Genomic DNA, 18435 nt, shown 5'->3' with positions numbered 1-18435 from the left:
GTGGGTCACCACAGCATGAGGAACTGTATTAAAGGGTCACAGCACTAGGAAGGTTGAGACCCACTGTCTTAATCACTGTGGTTTTTGTTATATATATGGCACCAAATGCTCTAATTTCTGCCTCATTCTGTCATTTACTTTTGCAAGGAGTCCTGGGCTCTTCTGACAGGAAACCAAGATCTGAGTGTAGAAGTGCTTTGGTTTTAGTTATGTTCCAGTCAGATAACCACGAGAAAAGACATCTCACTCTAGCTGTGCTAATGTGTACAGGGGACTTTATCAGAGCAACTCAACTCCAGGAAACAACAGTACCCCAAATTACTTTTTCATCCAAACAGGGAAGTCTAAATAGAAAAGAAAACATACAAACAATTTTCATTACTAAACAAACCATTAGGCTTGCTATTTTTTTTAAAGATTTATTTATTTATTATATGTAAGTACACTGTAGCTGTCTTCAGACACTCCAGAAGAGGGAGTCAGATCTTGTTACAGATGGTTGTGAGCCACCATGTGGTTGCTGGGATTTGAACTTTGGACCTTCGGAAGAGCAGTCGGGTGCTCTTACCCACTGAGCCATCTCACCAGCCCTAGGCTTGCTCTATTTTAAAGCAAGCCAACACAGTTACAAGAGAACCATGGGAGGCTTAGAACAGCAGAGTCATCTGCCGGGGGTCATCAGGGAGAATACTGATAGTATCTTCAGCTTTGCCACACAACAGACACAGCATGGTATATTCCTAGAACGAGACAAAGTGCAAAATTACCTCAAGAGACAGAGAGAAAGATGGTCTATAAACCATTGCTCAGTAAAGCTTCCCTACAAATTGTCACAAGTAATCTTCCTGAACATTAGATTGGTTTTCCAAAACCTATTAGCAATGCTTTAGGTGTATTCTGTATACTCCTGGAACCTTTTGTTTATATAAATTCTCATCATGTTTGTAAGAATGGCTTACATACTGAAGTATATGGCTATTTCTTGGTTTAAGAAAGCATACATATTTAGCTTAGTACTAACGAAGATATCTGGGCTGGGACTGCATGTGCCTCAACTGGTAAATCACCATTGGGGATGCCCAGCATGCAAAAAGCCCTGATACTAATCTCCAACGATGCACAAGCTGGACATGATGGCACACAACTGTATCCCAGCACTCAGGAGATGGGGGCAGGAGGAGCAGGCGTTCAAAGATAGCCTGGATTCCAGAAAACCTTGCTTCAAAAACAAAAACAAAAACAAAAACAAAAACAAAAACCACACCACCAACAACAACAACAAACAAAACAAAACAAAACAGAACAGAACAGAACAGAACAGAATAAAGGCAGTGAAGTGGCTTAGCAAGTAAAGGGTGCTTGCTGTGCAAGCCTAGTAACCTGAGCTGATGCCAGGAACCTACACAGTGGGAGAATCTACTTCTGATCTGAGGGTGGTCCTCTGACCACTACACATTCCAATGCAAACATGTGCACTGTACACACACACACACACACACACACACACACACACACACACACACACACACACACACACACACAGAGAGAGAGAGAGAGAGAGAGAGAGAGAGAGAGAGAGAGAGAGAGAAAGAGAGATAATAAAGCAGATTGGATGTGTATTTTAAGGACACATTCTTGTTCTTAGGACCGTTCCTTTCCAGGATATTTATGCAACAGGATGGGAAAAAAAGAGAATTCTCAAACTGAAAAGCTATCTTTATCAGCCCTAGGAAATAAAAAAATAAATAAATGTACATTAAATTCACTAGCATGTACACCTCATACTTAAAAGGTTAACTGCCTGAGACTTCATCTATTTAGGTATCTACTAAGTTTCATGGATCTGGTGTGTAACAAGTGTCTAGACTGCCGGCAGAAGGGGATTTATTTTAAGCACGATTCCTTAGGGCAAAGTCCTGTTCTGACAGTTGTCATAGATTTATTTCCTTTAAACTTTTTTATTTAAAATATTTTTATTTTGTTTACAAAAACAAGTATCTACATTGAATCTACTAGTGTCTTCACACTTGATGTTGCTATTGCTAGCTGTCTGGAAATGGATCAGTCAATTCGTTTCTTGGGTCTGGACAGTCACTGGAGAAGGCTGCCCAGCTCAACAGAGACAAGGGCACAAAGACTCTAAAGAAGACAAGTCCCTTTCTATTTCAGCTGGCAAGTCCAGACAGACAGCAGGCAGCAGGCAGCAGGCAGCAGGCAGCAGACAGCAGACAGCAGACAGCAGGCAGCAGGCAGCAGGCAGCAGGCAGCAGGCAGCAGGCAGCAGGCAGCAGGCAGCAGGCAGCAGGCAGCAGGCAGCAGGCAGCAGACAGCAGACGGCCTGCTTCTTAAAGACTGCTCTTGAATTAATCAATCGGCCAGCTGATTGCTTTCCAGTGCGGAGGCTAAATCCTGAACCTTGTGCACACCAAGCAGGCAGTCTTCTTAGTGAAGACTGAGCCGCCTCCCTGCACTTGTGATTTAAAGTCTCCTCTACGCCCAGGAGAAACACATACAGGCTAAAGCCCGGAGGAGAGGTACCAGGCATGATACAACATACAACAGTAACCTACCTCTACAAGGCGTTTACTGTTGTCAACTGGACATCACCATTGGGGATGCAATCTCTTACAGAAACCAAGACGGACTAACAGAGTGTGATGGTGAACATCTCCAATCACACACTAGGCTGAGACAGGAGAATCCTAAGGCTGAAGCAGGGAGGGAGCCGGTGACCCTGTGAAGCTGCACACATGGCTGAGTTCTGGGTAGAATACAGCTCAGCTGGAAGTGTGCTTGCTTTGCAAGCGCGAAGACCAAAGTTTAATCCTCACTATGGCTCAAACAAAACAAAATCGAAACAGCAACAAAATAAAAATGTTCTTTCAATTTAAAAAGGGGAGGGAACTGAATTTTCAATTAAGCTAAGCTCTGTCAAGTGTCTAGTCAGGTCTTCCGAGCTTTGCGATATATGCACAGTGGCCAGCCATCAACCAAGGAAAGAATGCACCATGACCTTTACCAAACTAACACACAGCATATGGGAAAAAACCTGATATAATGTATGATATAGCCAGCTAAGATTATTAAATTAGTGAGATTGGTCGTACTTGTACTCTTTGGTTTATAGGCAGTCTCGAATGCAAATTTCATTGTAAGTCAATGATTTGGAATTCAAAAGCAGTTTCCCATGGGAGTAATGCTATATACGTGGCAGTCAGATTCCCAGGAAAATGCCCAAGTCTTTTAAATTTGCACTGTACAAAGGCTGTGGACTCTAGTCACATATTCTGGTGTTTCTATGGGAAAGTATGGCTAGATTCTAAGCTGAGATGCCAGGGCCACCGTCCCTGTGCTGCCAGGGCTGTGGTGAGATCAGGACCTTTTACCAAGCTGTCCAAGTAGGGAGACTCACGGTCCCCAGGCATTCATAGGAGACTCAAAGCACTAAGGGCCAGAGGTCTGGAGGAAGGGTGGGCTGGGCAGAATCTGCCCACTGTGCGGCCAGATCTTCTGCTCACTCAGAGGCCTTGCTCTTTACCCGACTTCTTTCCATCCTGTCCTCTTTCCTGGCCTACTGAGGGACAGAAGACTATCTCCTGTCCCCAACATCCCGAGGTGACACACCATCCATTGAAAGGCTGTTGTCAGAAGGGTTCAAAGATTACTATCATGTGGGATATATTTTGCTGCTTTCTGTACGTCACTCTCCATCGTGCCACCTGTGGCCTTGTCATCAAAACACAGAAAAGAGAATGAGGGGGCAAAAAAGCAGTTAGAAATTATTTTTTAAAAAAGGGGGAAAAACAGTCAAGCAGTATGGACTTCAAGAGTAGAAATGCTTAAAAAGATGCTGGTTAAACCTAGGTCTGGGGGCTGGAGAGATGGCTCAGCGGTTAAGGGCACTGACTGCTCTTCCAAAGGTCCTGAGTTCAAATCCCAGCAACCACATGGTGGCTCAAAACCATCTGTAATGAGATCTGATGCCCTCTTCTGGATGACAGCTACACTGTACTTACATGTAATAAATAAATAAGTAAATAAATCTTAAAAAAAAAAACCCAAAAACCTAGGTCTGGGAAAGACACTGAATGAGTTAGAACGGGCAAGAGAGTACAGGATTTGGACAGGCCACAGAAAGCCTATGGGAGGGCAGATTTAGTCGAATGCAAATGAAGGCATTTTACAGGGAGTTCAGAGAAATGGGGAAATCAGAAGAGCCGGCTAAGGAAATATTCAAAACCAAGACATGTGCTGCAGGCTCGCTTTCAGTGCTTGGGGATAAGGCCGGAGGGTTCCCAGTGCTGCACAAAACAAAACTATTCAGGTGAAAAAGCAAGAAGAAGTAAAAAGTTGCTTCCAGTGTTGGTCACAGAAGTGGCTAAGTGAAACAAGTTTAAATTATTTTTAACAAAATAAGAACTAAGTATGCTTAATATAATTTTAAAATAAAAAAAATTATGTGTATTTGTGTGTGTGCTATAGATGGAAATATATAAAGGCAGTGCCTACAAAGGCCAAAAGAGGGCACTGGATAATATAAAATACAAATATAAATTTAACATTTTCAATCTAGAAAGACAGTACCATGTGATCATCCAGGAAATGAGGCAGAGCAGCTTTCAAGAAGAAGAAGTATAATCCTCCTGCAGTGGGCAGAAGGGAGCAGAGGCTGCTGCTGAAACACTACTTCCTATGGGGTCTCCCTGGGAGAGCTGGGGAAGGGAGAGAAGCTGGGCAGCCCAGCCGTGGGATAAGGATCACTGTGCTGTAGCAAGGATGCCACAAAAGGCCAACGAGGATGCATAAAAGAACACTCTTTAAACCATCTACCAACGGAGAACAGGATGTGGGTTGGTAAACTAAGGCTGCAGGCAGAGCGCAGCCTAAGAGCTCTGTTTTCAGGAGGAGTGGTAATTACCTAGACACTATGACTACAGCCATTTTCCTTTTTCCTTTTCTTATGTCTACCCAGAGTAATCTGGGGGGCTGTTGGAAGGTGGCTGCACTCAGTCAGGGAAAATGACTGGACTTTGGTCTCACGGAAGTGCTTTACAGCAGCTGTCTCGGGACATAGACAGGCAATCTCAATATCCACTCAGGGTTCTAAAGACCTCGTGTGCTCTCAGGAAGAGAGCTGCGTGTGCTCGTTTCCTCATTAAAACAGAGCTGGGGCCTTTACGCCATGAAATGGTCACTTTCTTTGGCCACTACTATTCCCTGAGCCATGTTTTTGCTCTAAGGTACACATATTATATAAATATTTTAAGGCATAAAATTTGGATGTTAAATAGTTATGGTCAAGATGTTTAGGTTGACCAAAACATTTGAGATCACACCCTGACACATGTGACTATGTTCCTTTTTTTCCACTTAAACTCTGAGTGAGAGACTAGAGATGGCTCAGCAGTTAAGGGCACTTGCTGTCCCTACTGCTCTTTGTGAGAGACCTAGGTTTGGTATCCAGCACCCACATATTAGCCAGCTCATGCCATGTGTGGCTCCAGATCCCCTATGGATCCAGGGATCTAGTGCCCTCTTCTGGCCTTCATGGGTACCAGGCACAAATGTGGTAGACAATATACTGCAGGCAAAATAATCATACACAGAATAAAATAAGAAAACTTAGGGGCTGGAGAGATAGCTCAGTGATGAAGAGCACTGGCTGCTCTTCCAGAGGTCCAATTCCTAGCAGCCATTGCAGCTTTCAACTGTTACTCCCTGACACCTTCTTAGGGCCTCTGTGTGGCACTACTGCATGCACATGTTGTTGTTTTCTAATTTGTTAAGCTAAACTTCAAGATGACTATGTCAAGGTTGGAGGATAAACACAGAACCTCCAGAGAAAAGGGGTTTGTTATATTTTCTTTTTTTTTTTAAAGATTTATTTATTTATTATATGTAAGTACACTGTAGCTGTCCTCAGATACTCCAGAAGAGGGCATCAGATTTCGTTACGGATGGTTGTGAGCCACCATGTGGTTGCTGGGATTTGAACTCGGGACCTTCGGAAGAGCAGTCGGCACTCTTAACCACTGAGCCATCTCGCCAGCCCTGTTATATTTTCTTATAGTCAAGAGAGCATGTGAAGAACTCTGGTCTCTGGTGTAGGTCCACGGTTGCTGAACATTCTCAGGTCTGATGGTCAGGAAGAAAAACTGGACAGCAGTGGGCTCGGCTCTGACACTGGGACCCAGGGTACATAAACATACACGCAGGCAAAACACCCACACACATGAAAGTAAAATCAAATAAAATCTCAAAAAAATTAAAAATAAGTAAAAACTTTAAAATACCTCAGAGAAAGTAGTATTATGCTATTTTATGGTTCTACTGCAACTGACTAACTTTTATCTTCCTAAGTAAATACTACCCAAATTCAATGACCTGATAAACTTTCCCGTCACTGTTAAAAGTTCTAAGCTGATATTCTTATCTTTCAGATAAATAGGAAGTTCACACAATCAGTCTAAAAGCTTGAAGACAAGCGCCGTGAGAGAGAGCCCTGGGTCCCAGTGTCAGAGCCGGGCCCACTGCTGTCCAGTTTTTCTTCCTGACCATCAGACCTGAGAATGTTCAGCAACCGTGGACCTACACCAGAGACCAGAATTCTTCACATGTTCTCCTGACTGTAAGAAAATATAACAAACCCCTTTTCTCTGGTGGTTCTGGGGTTTTTTTTTGTTTTTTTTTTTTGTTTTGTTTTTTTAGAATTAATTATTTTTATTAGGTATTTTCCTCATTTACATTTCCAATGCTATCCAAAAAGTCCCCAATACACTCCCACCCAACTCCCCTACCCACCCACTCCCACTTTTTGGCCCTGGCGTTCCCCTGTACTGGGGCATATAAAGTTTGCAAGTCCAATGGGCCTCTCTTTCCAGTGATGGCCAACTAGGCCACCTTTTGATACATATGCAGCTAGAGTCAAGAGCTCTGGGGTACTGGTTAGTTCATAATGTTGTTCCACCTATAGGGTTGCAGATCCCTTTAGCTCCTTGGGTACTTTCTCTAGCTCCTCCATTGGGGGCCCTGGTGGTTCTGTTTTTATCCTCCAACCTTGACATAGTCATCTTGAAGTTTAGCTTAACAAATTAGAAAACACCAACTTACTATACTTGAAACCAAAGAGTTGCTCAAATCCATACAACAACAAGAGCAAACAGAGACAGCCTCCTTGTCAGACTCATACCCACCAAGAGGATTGGACAACATATGGAACTCACTATGGGCCTGCCTGTGGCTCCCCAGTGCTGGGATTAAAGATGTGTGCTGCTTCTGCTGGCACTACCCAGTAGCCAATACTTGAAGTAAGCCAACTGTGTGATTCCCACAGCACTTAGAGAAAAGGTACAGTAGTAATCTCATAAAAACCTGTAATGGCAGGCTAGAGAGATGGCTCAGCAGGGAAGAATATTTGCTGCTTTTGCAAAGACCCATGTTCAGTTCCTACCACCCACAAGGTGGCTCACAACCATCTGTTACTCCAATTCTAGGGACTCTAGGGACTTCTTCTGTTCTATGGGGGCAGTTCAGGTGGTACGTACACACACACACACACACACACACACACGGGCACACACGGGCACACACAGAGGCAAACACACACACAAAAACAAATCTGTTCAATATTTTTTTTTTTTTGAGAACCCATAATGGGTTAATTAAGACGACAGGACTGGAATGTCACTGTAAAGCACACATTTTTGATTTGTGATTCAGGTGAAGATGCACAGATCCACCCACCTTTAAAGTTTCCCAGCATGCACAGGTAAAGACAGGGGTGGGCTCCAGTAATAACTGCTAGCACTTCACTACAAAACTTATGTATAGATGCTCAAGAGTACTTTGAGTCTGTGTCCCTCCTCAACAATACCCTCATATACATTACCTGAAATTCATCCATGATGCTGAATGTATACTCGTGTCTGGCTACTACATGATGACAGTTCTTACACAGATCTGCCAAAACAAAGATACATAATCAAGTCTGGAGAAGTTTGTTAGAACAATGAAATTTCTATTCTCAGCATATCGTACTTCAAAGGAATTTGAACTCTGTGACATTTAACACAGCAGGAGAGCCATTAGAACACTGACCTGGAGGGCTCCCTGCGCACATATAATTCCCACTGAAAGCTCCCTACAGAAAGCAGCAAGCAGATACTCAGGCGCTGCTCGATGACTGGCTTACTTTTGCAGTACTAGGGACCAATCAGAGAGGGACTCTGCCAAGGACCTACATTCCCAACCTTCTTGTCATCTCTAAGTCAAGGTCTCATGAAGTTGTCCAGGCTGGCTTCTGAACTCACTCTGCAACCCAAGCAGGCCCTGGCCTTTCAGTGTCCTAAGTGGCTGGGATCAAGCTGGCAAGACTGAGTAAAGGTGTTTATCACCAAGGAGCTGGGTAAAAGGTCTGTGCCACCAAGTCTAGCACTGTGTGTTTATAAAAGTGTGACCCCATCTAGCTACACAGAAGCTGTTATTCTCAGGAACCACAGTAAATGTGCAGTTATAGCCAGGATAAAGAAAACCAACTGTGGGCATGATAATGAATTTGAGGTAACAAAATGATACTAAAACCCAAAACAACGTAACAATAATTGGTAAACTGTGGCTACTGTGTGCCAGATTCTCTTTAGACGTGTTTTTAGCTATTCCTGTAATCTCAAATTCGATGAGATCTAATATTATTTCCACTTTGTCAGGAAACAAAGGCACACTGTGGTTAAGTAAACAGATGACTGCAGAGATAGGAGGCTTGGAGCCAGAACTTTTAACCTAAGAATGTGATTCTTACTCACTCTGCCCTGCTACCTCAACAAAACAAAACAAAACAAAACAAAACAAAACAAAACAACCAAACAAACAAACAAAAAAAACCTCAAAACATCTTAAAGGGGACACAGGCTTGGAAAGGAAGGAATACACCTTCTGGAGTATTTTTAACTGAGCCTATTCTAAGAGCTTGATGCTTTTCATACTTGTCTTTAAAAATATTATCAGCTTACTTTTTCCTTATTCATATTTCAGAATATACCAAGAACCAGAAGAAAAACAAAAAGGAGATGCGAGCAGTTTAAGTATTCGTCAAAATGTCTGGGTGCTAACATGTACACATAACATGCTAGTACATATAACATGCACGTATGTTGTGTACACATAACATGTATGTTAGTACATATAACACATAACATGTTAGTACATATAACATGTACATATGTCATACATATAATGTGCACATTTACACAAAGAATTTCTTAGCACTGTTCTCAAAGCACATTCACTTTCTCTGCATGTTTTTTCCTAGGGTTGAGGATAAAAGCAAGAGAAGGAAGCAAGAGATGGACAGTGGGACAGGAGGCCAGAGCAAAGCAGGAAATACCAAAGCATGCCAGTGTCATTCAGTACCAGGGAAAATGGTGCTATACTGTGACACTCTCCCCCTCTCTTCCTCCCCTCCCGTAACTCCCGTAATCTTCAGCCCTGCTTGCCTTTGGACCTCTGATCCTCCCTCCACCACCTGAGTGCTGGGTCAGCAGGGAGCAGGGGTGAACACCACACCAGGCTGGTCCTGGCCTTTATGCCTACTAGAGGACCCCATTCCATTAAAAACCCATGAATCCAAGGTTTAAAAAAAATACCTGGCTAGGAGTAATGGCTCAGGCCTTTAATTCTAGCACTTGGGTAGCTGAGGCAGGACAGCCATGAGTTCCAGGAAGCTTGGGCTATAGAATGAGTTCTGGACTAGCCTGAGCTACACAATGAGATTTTACCTCAAAAAAAAAAAAAAAAAAAAAAAAAAAAAAAAAAAACAGAAAAAACAAAACAAAACAAACATACAAACTACAACCAAGAAGTCATCTCATTTGAGGCGATATAAAGTCTTTACAACTGGCTGGGCATGGTGTGGCACACATCTATAATCTCAGCGCTGAAGAGGCAAAAGCAGGAAGATCACGTTTAGACCTCCATGTTATGCTATTCACAGCGTGGAGATGCTGGGTAAAGGAGTCCTAACTGTATTTTCCTCTCAGTAACGTACCAGTAACTAGGCACTGTAACAGCACTGAACGTGCCCTCAGAACACCCATACAACACACCAACTTCGGAAAGCTGATTCCTGCTAACAGATCTGCATTTCAAAACAAACTCTACTTACGGTCATAGGTAACTATTTCTTCTCCATCTTCCTCTTTCAGGGATCTGTTTGTGATCAGCATAAAGTCCCGCTTACTGCACACTGCGCAGCCTGCGAAGTTCAGTAAGAACGATCCATTCTCCAGACAGGTGGTGCCCTACAGTAGGAGAGCAGGAACTCTCTTACAGTTTGAAAGCTTTGGTGAAACTGACCAAATGACTCAAAGTCTCTACAGGCCAAAGACACAGCCAGAACACATCTGCTCAAAGTGCTTTTTAAAGTAACTAGCCTTCCTACAGAATTACTACTTATAAGGACACTTGATGCACATGTGAAGTCCATGAGCTTCTAAGGACTACAAGTATGTTTGCTAGAGAGGCATAGGGCTGGGATGTGGCTCAGTGGTAGAGCATTTGCCCAGCATCTGTGAAGCCTCGGCTGCAATCCCTGTATCACAGAGCAAACAAATGTAAGAGAACTAAGTCCAAATACTTACAAATAGCAGGGGAAAACAATATTCCATACAAAAAGTAAATCAGAAAGTTTTAGAAGTATTTTTAAATGATTGGCCAAAAAACTAGGATTAAGTCAATCACAATAGAAACAAATAAGTCACTACTAAAGGTAAGCGTATGCACTGTGGAAAGGGCTTCTTCTCGTGCCTTTGCTAATACCACAAAACAAACCAGCGAATCCACCTACAGCCAGCAGCCTTTGTGTGTGTGTGACTGCAGCAGAGAGGGTAAAGGCTTCAAAGGATCAGACTCACACAGCAGTGGCCAGGGAACGGAGACTTCTGCCTTGGCACGGAGAAACTAAACATTCCTGGCTTAAAGAGAAATCTCTGCTAAAGACTCTACTAATGTGAAAGCTATTTTACAGACTATCCAATCCAATTTCAAGCAACACTGAATATTTTTATTTGTAAAAAATATGTATTTTATTATGGGGGTGGGGCAGTGCGCATGTGGAGTCCTCCCACCTTTATGTTAGCTTTGAGGATTGAACTCAGGCCTTTAGGCTTGAACAGCAAGCTCTTTTATCCACTGAGCCATCTCTCCTACCCAATTGAGTGATTTTAATAGTTAAAGTGATATAAAAATCATTTCTCCAAAGCACCTGTGTACCTGATGCCATACTATAGAGATGGTGAGCCAAATGTGGTTTTATACACATAGTTCAGGAAGAGCCACCTTAAACACCATAGCGAAGTCCTGCTGGTTCCTGTACCACAATTAATCTCTCCCTTCTGAGGGTGTCTTACCTCTGTGTGTTAAGAGAGTAGTTCTAGAGCAAGAACAAAGACATGACCATTGGAGAGATGATGTTATAGACACCTTGACTTAAGATATTTTGAAGGAAAAAAAAACAAACCTTGGATTTGTAAACTTTGAGCTACTAGGAACTAATTTTTTAAAAAAGAAAACATTACTGAGGAATAGTTTACAAAGAGTAAAATCTACATGTAAAGGTAAATGTGGTGGTTTGTTTTTGTCAACTTCACACAAATAGATCAGGAAAGAAAAATCTCACTTGAGGACCTGTGTCCTATAGATTGGCCTGTGGACATGTGTGGGGACATTTTCTTGATTAGTGACTGCAGGTGGTAGGGTCTAGGTTGTATAAGAAGGCAAGCTGATCAAGCCATAGGAGAAAACCCAGTAAACTTGGCTCTTGCCTGACTTCCCCAAACACAGACTGAGGCAACGTAAACCAAATAAACCCTTCCCTCCCCGAGTTGTTTTTGTTCAAGGTGTTTTATCACAGCAACAGAAAGCACACTAGGGCAGCGAATGACTTTTAATAAATGTATGTATCAAGTGAGCACACCCTTATTACGATATGGCCTATTTCTATTTCCCCAGACGTTCTCCACTCTTCGTAGTCCAACACCATCAGCATCTCAGCCCCAGTGATGGGTTCTCTTTCCAATCTTTCATGCTCCAGAATTTTATGCAAATGGATTCGAATATTCTTTTGTTTCTGACTTCTTGTTCTCAGCATAACATCTAGGCTTATTATTGCTTTTTATTGCTAAGTAGTGTTCTATTTAGTTAGCTGTTGGTGGGCATCTGAACTGATTTCAGTTTGGGACTATAATGAATAAAACAATTATAAAGATTCATGTACAAGTCTTGTGTAGACACACATCTTCTCTTCACTTAGATAAATACCTACAAATTCCATTTCTGGGTCATATCGGTTAGTTTTACGTGGTATGCTGAACTTCGTAAGAAGATATCAGATGCTTCTCCCAAGTTCTCCTTTTCTTAAAAAAAATGTGAAGAATGTGTGTGGTCTGTGTGTGGGTTTGTACAGGTGGATGGTGGTGCCCATGGAGGCCAGAGATCTTGGGTACCCCTGGAGCTAGACTACAGGCAGTTATGAACTGCCTGACATACAGCTGCTGGGAATTAAACGAATAGAGCAGTAAATGCTCTTTTCCACAGAGCTGCCCCTCTCCCTCACCCAAGGGGTTCTCCATTTTACACTTCTGTCAGCAATGTGTTGTTCCCAGTCACTCCACATTTCCCCAACCCTAGTTATTAAACACATTTTTTTTCTTTTCTAATGATATAAGTAGAAATTTTACCACAGTTTTAATTTGCCTTCTTCCAATGATTACTAGTCTTCCTGGAGTCTATTCATATGTTTATGAGGTGTCCAATCAAGTCTATTGGCTCCACTGTTTGTTTTACACAGGGTCTCACTGTATAGCCCAGGCTGGCCTGGGCTGTTAAGGACACTTAGAAATCGTGATTTACATAAAACTCTGCTAAAGACTTGTAAAGGTATATAAACAAAAAGAAATGGCTAAAAACTAGGAAAATTAGACAGCAAAGATTATTAGTTTGATAATATAAAATCTTACAAATTTGAGGGCCAGGCATGGTGGTGCATGCCTTTAATCTCAGCACCTGGGAGGCAGAGAGGCAGATCACTGAGTCCAGTCTGATCTACAGAGTGAGTTACAGCACAGAAAAAAATCTGCCTTCAAAAACCAAAACTAACCAGCCAAACAAAAAACTTACAAGTCTGAAAAAACCTGGAACAGGGGCAGGAGAAAACAAAAACAAAAACAAAAAAACCCTGAAACTGCAAGGACTACAACATAAGACATTATTATTATTTCAGATCATACATGTCAATGTAGCTATAAGGTTTATGTATGCTACTATGTATGTTCTGTCAGGGAAGGTTTACAATTAAAAACCGAGGGCTGATGAGACCAGTGGTTTAGCTTGACTGGGGAAGCACTTCCATGAAGCCCTGGGTTCAATAGCCAGTACCACATAAATGGGCACTCAGCATCAGGAGCAGACAGTCATTCTTGGCTACATAGTGAGTTCAAGGTCGGCCTGAGATACATGAGACCCTATCTATGACAGGGGCAGGGAGTGGAGGGAGACATGGAAGGCTGGGAGAAGCTCAGAGGAGGGGAGAGCTCTCTATGGTTTTTCATGTAGAGGTAAGAGGCTAGAACGGACCTTAGTTCTGTGCATTCTAATCTGTGAGAAACATCTACCCAAAGATAAATAACTAAATATCACTTATTGCTTACAGAAGAGCTTCCTAATAAAACCAGGCTGGTTTATACAGACTGAGGTCCAAGTCAGCCAAGGCTATGTAGAGAAACCTGTCTTTTTGTTGTTTGGGTTTTTTTCTTCTTCAAGACAGGGTTTCTGTGTGTAGTCCTGGCTGTCCTGGAACACACTCTGTAGATCAAGATGGCCTTGAACTCAGTAATCCACCTCTGCCTTGACTACTGGGATAAAAGGCCTGAGCCACCACCCACCAAGTTTCTGTTTCTTTTCTTTTCTTTTCTTTTTTTTTTTTAATTAGTGGATGGTGGCTTATATTCTTTAAAATATGCCATGGTGTATACCACATATACTTTTAATTAAGAATAACAAAATAAATCTTTAAAAATATATGCCATAGCCTTAATGAGTCCCAGTTAATTGAAAGAAGAATCCCTGGCTCTGGAAAAAGAATTCTGAATTTAATTAACCTAGGGATTAAATGGCCACTTCGCTTCTAGTAAACAAGACTGCACTGAATTCCTTCAGAGTTCTCCATCCCAGGTCTCAAGTCGCACTGGGAACTGTCTTAATATCGACCCACTAATTAGTTCTAAATCCGCCTTCTCCAACTGCAAAGAAGCACTTAACTCTTCCTCAGGGCGGCCCTTCGATTATCAAACAGAATGACAGCTTCACAATGGCACATTCAGCCGGGCGTGATGGTGCACACCTTTAATCCCAGCGCTTGGGAAGCAGAGGCAGGCGGATTTCTGAGTTCCAGGACTGTCTTGTCTACAGGGTGAGTTCCAGGACAGCCAGGGCTACACAGAGAAACTCTGTCTCAGAAACACAAAAACAAAAACAAAAACAAAAAAACCAGAATGGCATGTTCTAGGCTCTCCACTCACTTCTCTGTCCTTTCTCTTCAATGCCAATGACAGTCTATCTCTCTGCTTGTTCCATCTTTTCCTTTTGCGGGCGCACACTTACTCTACATGTGGAGGTCAGAGGACACTTTGCAGTACTTGGTCTTTCCCTGTGTGAGTCCTAGAGATGGAACTCAGATTGGTGGGCTTGGCGGGCAAGTGCCAGCCCAGTGCATCTCCCTTTAATCTGTACTAGCATTTTCCCCGGAATAAAGTTATCTTGCTACTTCTGGGGGCAGGGGAAGAAAAGAATGAACCGACTGTCTTTTTTAAAGATAAAAAACCGTGTAGATGTCTTTGTCTGTGTCTAAGTAATGAGTGCAGTGCCTGTGGAGGCCAGAGGAGAGCACTGGATCTCCTGAGCCAGAGCTAAAGGCTGCTGTGAGCCGCCGGAGTGGTGGGAACGAACTTGGAGTCTCTGCTGCAGTATTAAATGCTCTTGACTTCTAAGCTATCTCTCTAGCCCCTAACAACTCTGTTAATAACCTCCACAGGAAACTTTCCCTCATGGTGCCCAGTGTGCAATGGCCATCATTAAGACTCATTAAAAACCCCTTTCTAGATTAAAAAAAAAGGGGGGGTATGGGGGGGGCTTTTGGGATTCGGGATAGCATTTGAAATGTAAATGAAGAAAATACCTAATTAAAAAAAAGAGTATGAGGGTTGGTGAGATGGCTCAGTGGGTAAGAGCACCCGACTGCTCTTCTAAAGGTCTGGAGTTCACATCCCAGCAACCACATGGTGGCTCACAACCATCCGTTAACGAGATCTGACTCCCTCTTCTGGAGTGTCTGAAGATAGCTACAGTGTACTTACATATAATAAATAAATAAATTTTAAAAAAGAGTATGAACTAAAACAATATAGAAAAATAATAAAAGCAGAAACATAACAATAATTATAAGCAAACAGCAGAACCACCAGTTATGTAAAAAAACAAAAAACAAAAAAAAAACAAACAAAAAACCCCCACTTCTTATATTCCAGAAGCCTCTCTCCGACTTTTTGTTGTTGAGAGATTTACAGTTATTTCATGTATATCAATGCCTGCCTAGTACTCATGGAGACCAGACAGTTGGATCCCCAGAACTGGAGTTATAGACAGTTGCTAGCTGCCATGCCAGGAACTGAATCCAGGTCCTTTGCAAAAGCACCAATCACCGAGCAATCTCTCTGGCCCCTTATATAACCACTCTCGATCATACTCTGTCTAGCAGCCATCAACACAATGTCTTTAGAGTAACTTCTTGTTTTACCAACCAGGAAAGTCTTACTGTAATTTAGTCTGCTTCATTTAAAGCTGCACTTCATGTGTTCTTTCGCCAATACTGTCAGACTAAAGTCAGGCTGCTGTATCTGATTCTAGTGCTCCCATTGCTGTAATTCTGGGTTCTTTAACGTCTGCACTACTGACACTGGGGCATACAGACCTTCGGTTAGATGGCTGTCCTGTGCACTGCAGTATAATACTCGGTCTCTACCCACTAGATGCCAAGGAGCGCCTTCACTGTGACAATCAAGTGTCTCTAGATATTGCCAAACCGCTTCCACTTGAGAGCTGATACTCTAAATCTAATTCACACTCACAACCCTACTCTTTATATGAGTACACTGAAGCTGTCTTCAGACACACCAGAAGAGGGCATCAGATTCCATTACAGATGGTTGTGAGCCACCATGTGGTTGCTGGGAATTGAACTCAGGACTTTCAGAAGAGCAGTCAGTGCTCTTAACCGCTGAACCATCTCTCCAGCCCACAACCCTACTCTTAAGACATTTCCTTTTACGAACACGAGTTTTGCTCTGGCCTACGACAAATAATGATCTTACAAGCATTCTTATACACGTTGCCAGGAGATGAGAGCACGTGCATTTTTCCGGGATAAGCACTTCTGTGTCATTCCAGGGGACATTTAAATTTGATAATGAATGGTAATGACTTTATAAACCAAAGTGGTTGTACCATAATGAAAATTCCTCTAACATAACAATCTCAAAAGACTTACATATAACTCAAAAAAGAAGTTTTCTTTTTGTGGGGTTTTTGTTGTTTTTTCAAGACAGGGTTTCTCAGTGTAGCTCTAGCTGTCCTCAAACTAGCTCTATAGACCAGGCTGGCCTTGAACTTGGAGATCTGCTTGCCTCTGTCTCCCCAGTGCTGGGATTAGAGGTGTGTGCCCATCACTCACAAACTATTAAGAGAAAGAACTATGAGGATGTTTTCCCTCCCAGCCAACTCAAGGGTCCTTCATCTTGCTATTGTCCTGCAGATCCTTCCTCCTCTAAATCATCGTCCAAACCCACCTTATGTGGAAGGAGAACACCGCAGCCCCATTCCTGCTCAATCTTCCTTTTCACTACGTTTAAACAGCAGCCTGTCAATCCTATGCCCCCAAATTGCAAGCCCAGAAGCAGCCCCAGAGCCTTGGCAGTCACTCCTTCACAGAGCAGCCAAGCACTCTCTACACACATCAACGTGCAGTAGTGATTCCCTGAAAGAACAGTAAGAGCCAAGCCTCAAAACCTCCTAAGCCCGAGAGGCGCAAAGGCTTAAAATAAGAGCAGGGGGTATAGTTCTGTTGGCAGAGTGCTTGCCTGGTAGGGACACATGCTGGGGTCAGGCCTCAGTGCTAAGAAGGGAAGGGGAAAGGGAAGGCGCAAGGAAAAGAGAACGGGACGAGGCGGAGAGGGAGATCACAATCTAGTCTCGGCTCTCATACTTGGGCAGGTGATAGGTCCTCTCTGGGGACCAGTTCTGCCATCTTCAAACGTGGGTTAGAACCAGAGGCTGGAAGTGTAGCTCAGTCGGTGGCAAGCTTGCCTCCGCACCAAGCTCTCACTTCCATCCCTAACATTTTCTAAATTGAGCCCAGTGGCGCGCGCTTGTAATGCCAGCGTTCAAGAGGTATGTGGAAGGAGGATCAAAGTCAAACAAAATCCTCCTCGGGTACATAGAGAGTTCGAAACCAGCCTGGGCTACACAAAACCTGTCTCAAAAAAGGTGGATTTTAAAATGACCTCATACGTTCATTCAGCGACAGAATGAGGTAAAAAGAATTCCATCAAGTCGAGCTGGAGGATGAAGCCGGGATCGCGTCAGGGCCTCAGAGGCTGCTGTCAATTTGGGTGGGTAGGTAATTTTGAGGGTTCCCCGTTGTCCCCAGCAACAGAACCGGAAGGACCGCTGACGTCAGCCACCAGAGGGAACCTGCGGCCGGTACTCAGGGTCACTGGGGTGACAGGACTGCAGAGTGGGCCCCTGGCCTGTCTAGGAATATCGGTCGAACACCGAGCCTGCGAGAGGCTCTTCGCGCCCACTTGCTCACCCGATTGGGGTACTCCTTCTCCACACAGTCCCCACACATCGTCACGCAGTTTTCGGAGAACGACCCCAGCGACACCCGGAAGGCGAAACCTCGCGAGAGTTGAGATATCGATTTTGTCGCACACGATCTAAGGACTCCACAGCTGGCTAAAAGTCTCCGCCCATAGCAACGGTTGTTAGGCGGTCTCCGGGTAAGGAGGGTGCACCGAGGACTGGACTCAAAAATCTTCAGGTATTGAAAAGATCTGAGGACTCAAAGAAGTGTCGAAAAGAGGAAGAGGCTTTGAGCCTGAAAGAACTTCTAATAGGCGCCTTCTTGAATTCTGATTAAAAAAGAATTACAGAAGTACAGCAAAAAGGGGAATTGTTTCTTCTTGCCTCCATTTTTACCAGACTCAAAAAACCTGAAATGACAGTTTAAATACCATTTTGTGCTATAATAACAGATAAGAGATCAGACTTCAGAGAAGGAGTAAGCTGGTGTTTGGGAAGAGAAGCTTAGAGCGCTGTCGAGAACCTACT

General features: G+C 43.2%; 1 protein-coding gene across 2 annotated transcripts; it reads right to left on the bottom strand.

The window, feature by feature from the left end:
- Positions 1 to 372: 372 nt before the first annotated feature.
- On the bottom strand, positions 373 to 18015 carry Churc1 (churchill domain containing 1). Of its 2 annotated transcripts, NM_206534.2 has the most exons (4): positions 17915 to 18015; positions 10160 to 10295; positions 7889 to 7959; positions 373 to 740 (listed from the first exon to the last, which is right to left on the bottom strand). In NM_206534.2, exons 1-4 carry the CDS (start codon positions 17951 to 17953, stop codon positions 648 to 650), a joined length of 339 nt encoding a protein of 112 aa, NP_996257.1. In that variant the 5' UTR covers positions 17954 to 18015; the 3' UTR covers positions 373 to 647. The 2 variants fall into 2 exon arrangements, 1 of the variants encoding a protein (NP_996257.1); NR_154884.1 differs by lacking the exon at positions 10160 to 10295.
- Between the last annotated feature and the right edge of the window lie 420 nt (positions 18016 to 18435).

This window comes from Mus musculus, chromosome 12 (assembly GCF_000001635.26).
Source record: "Mus musculus strain C57BL/6J chromosome 12, GRCm38.p6 C57BL/6J".
In the NCBI taxonomy this organism is placed as follows: domain Eukaryota; kingdom Metazoa; phylum Chordata; class Mammalia; order Rodentia; family Muridae; genus Mus; species Mus musculus.
Note: the sequence above shows the minus strand (reverse complement) of the source record. Positions and strands in the feature narration are given on the sequence as shown.

What these genes read in the sequence shown, in the direction of transcription:
- Churc1 (NM_206534.2), bottom strand. Translation starts at nt 17,953, where the DNA reads ATGTGTGGGGACTGTGTGGAGAAGGAGTACCCCAATCGG. An exon ending in AGAAGGAGTACCCCAATCGG is followed by an intron (nt 10,296 to 17,914) that starts GTGAGCAAGTGG and finishes CTCCTACTGTAG; the next exon opens with GGCACCACCTGTCTGGAGAA. An exon ending in AGAAATAGTTACCTATGACC is followed by an intron (nt 7,960 to 10,159) that starts GTAAGTAGAGTT and finishes TTGTTTTGGCAG; the next exon opens with ATCTGTGTAAGAACTGTCAT.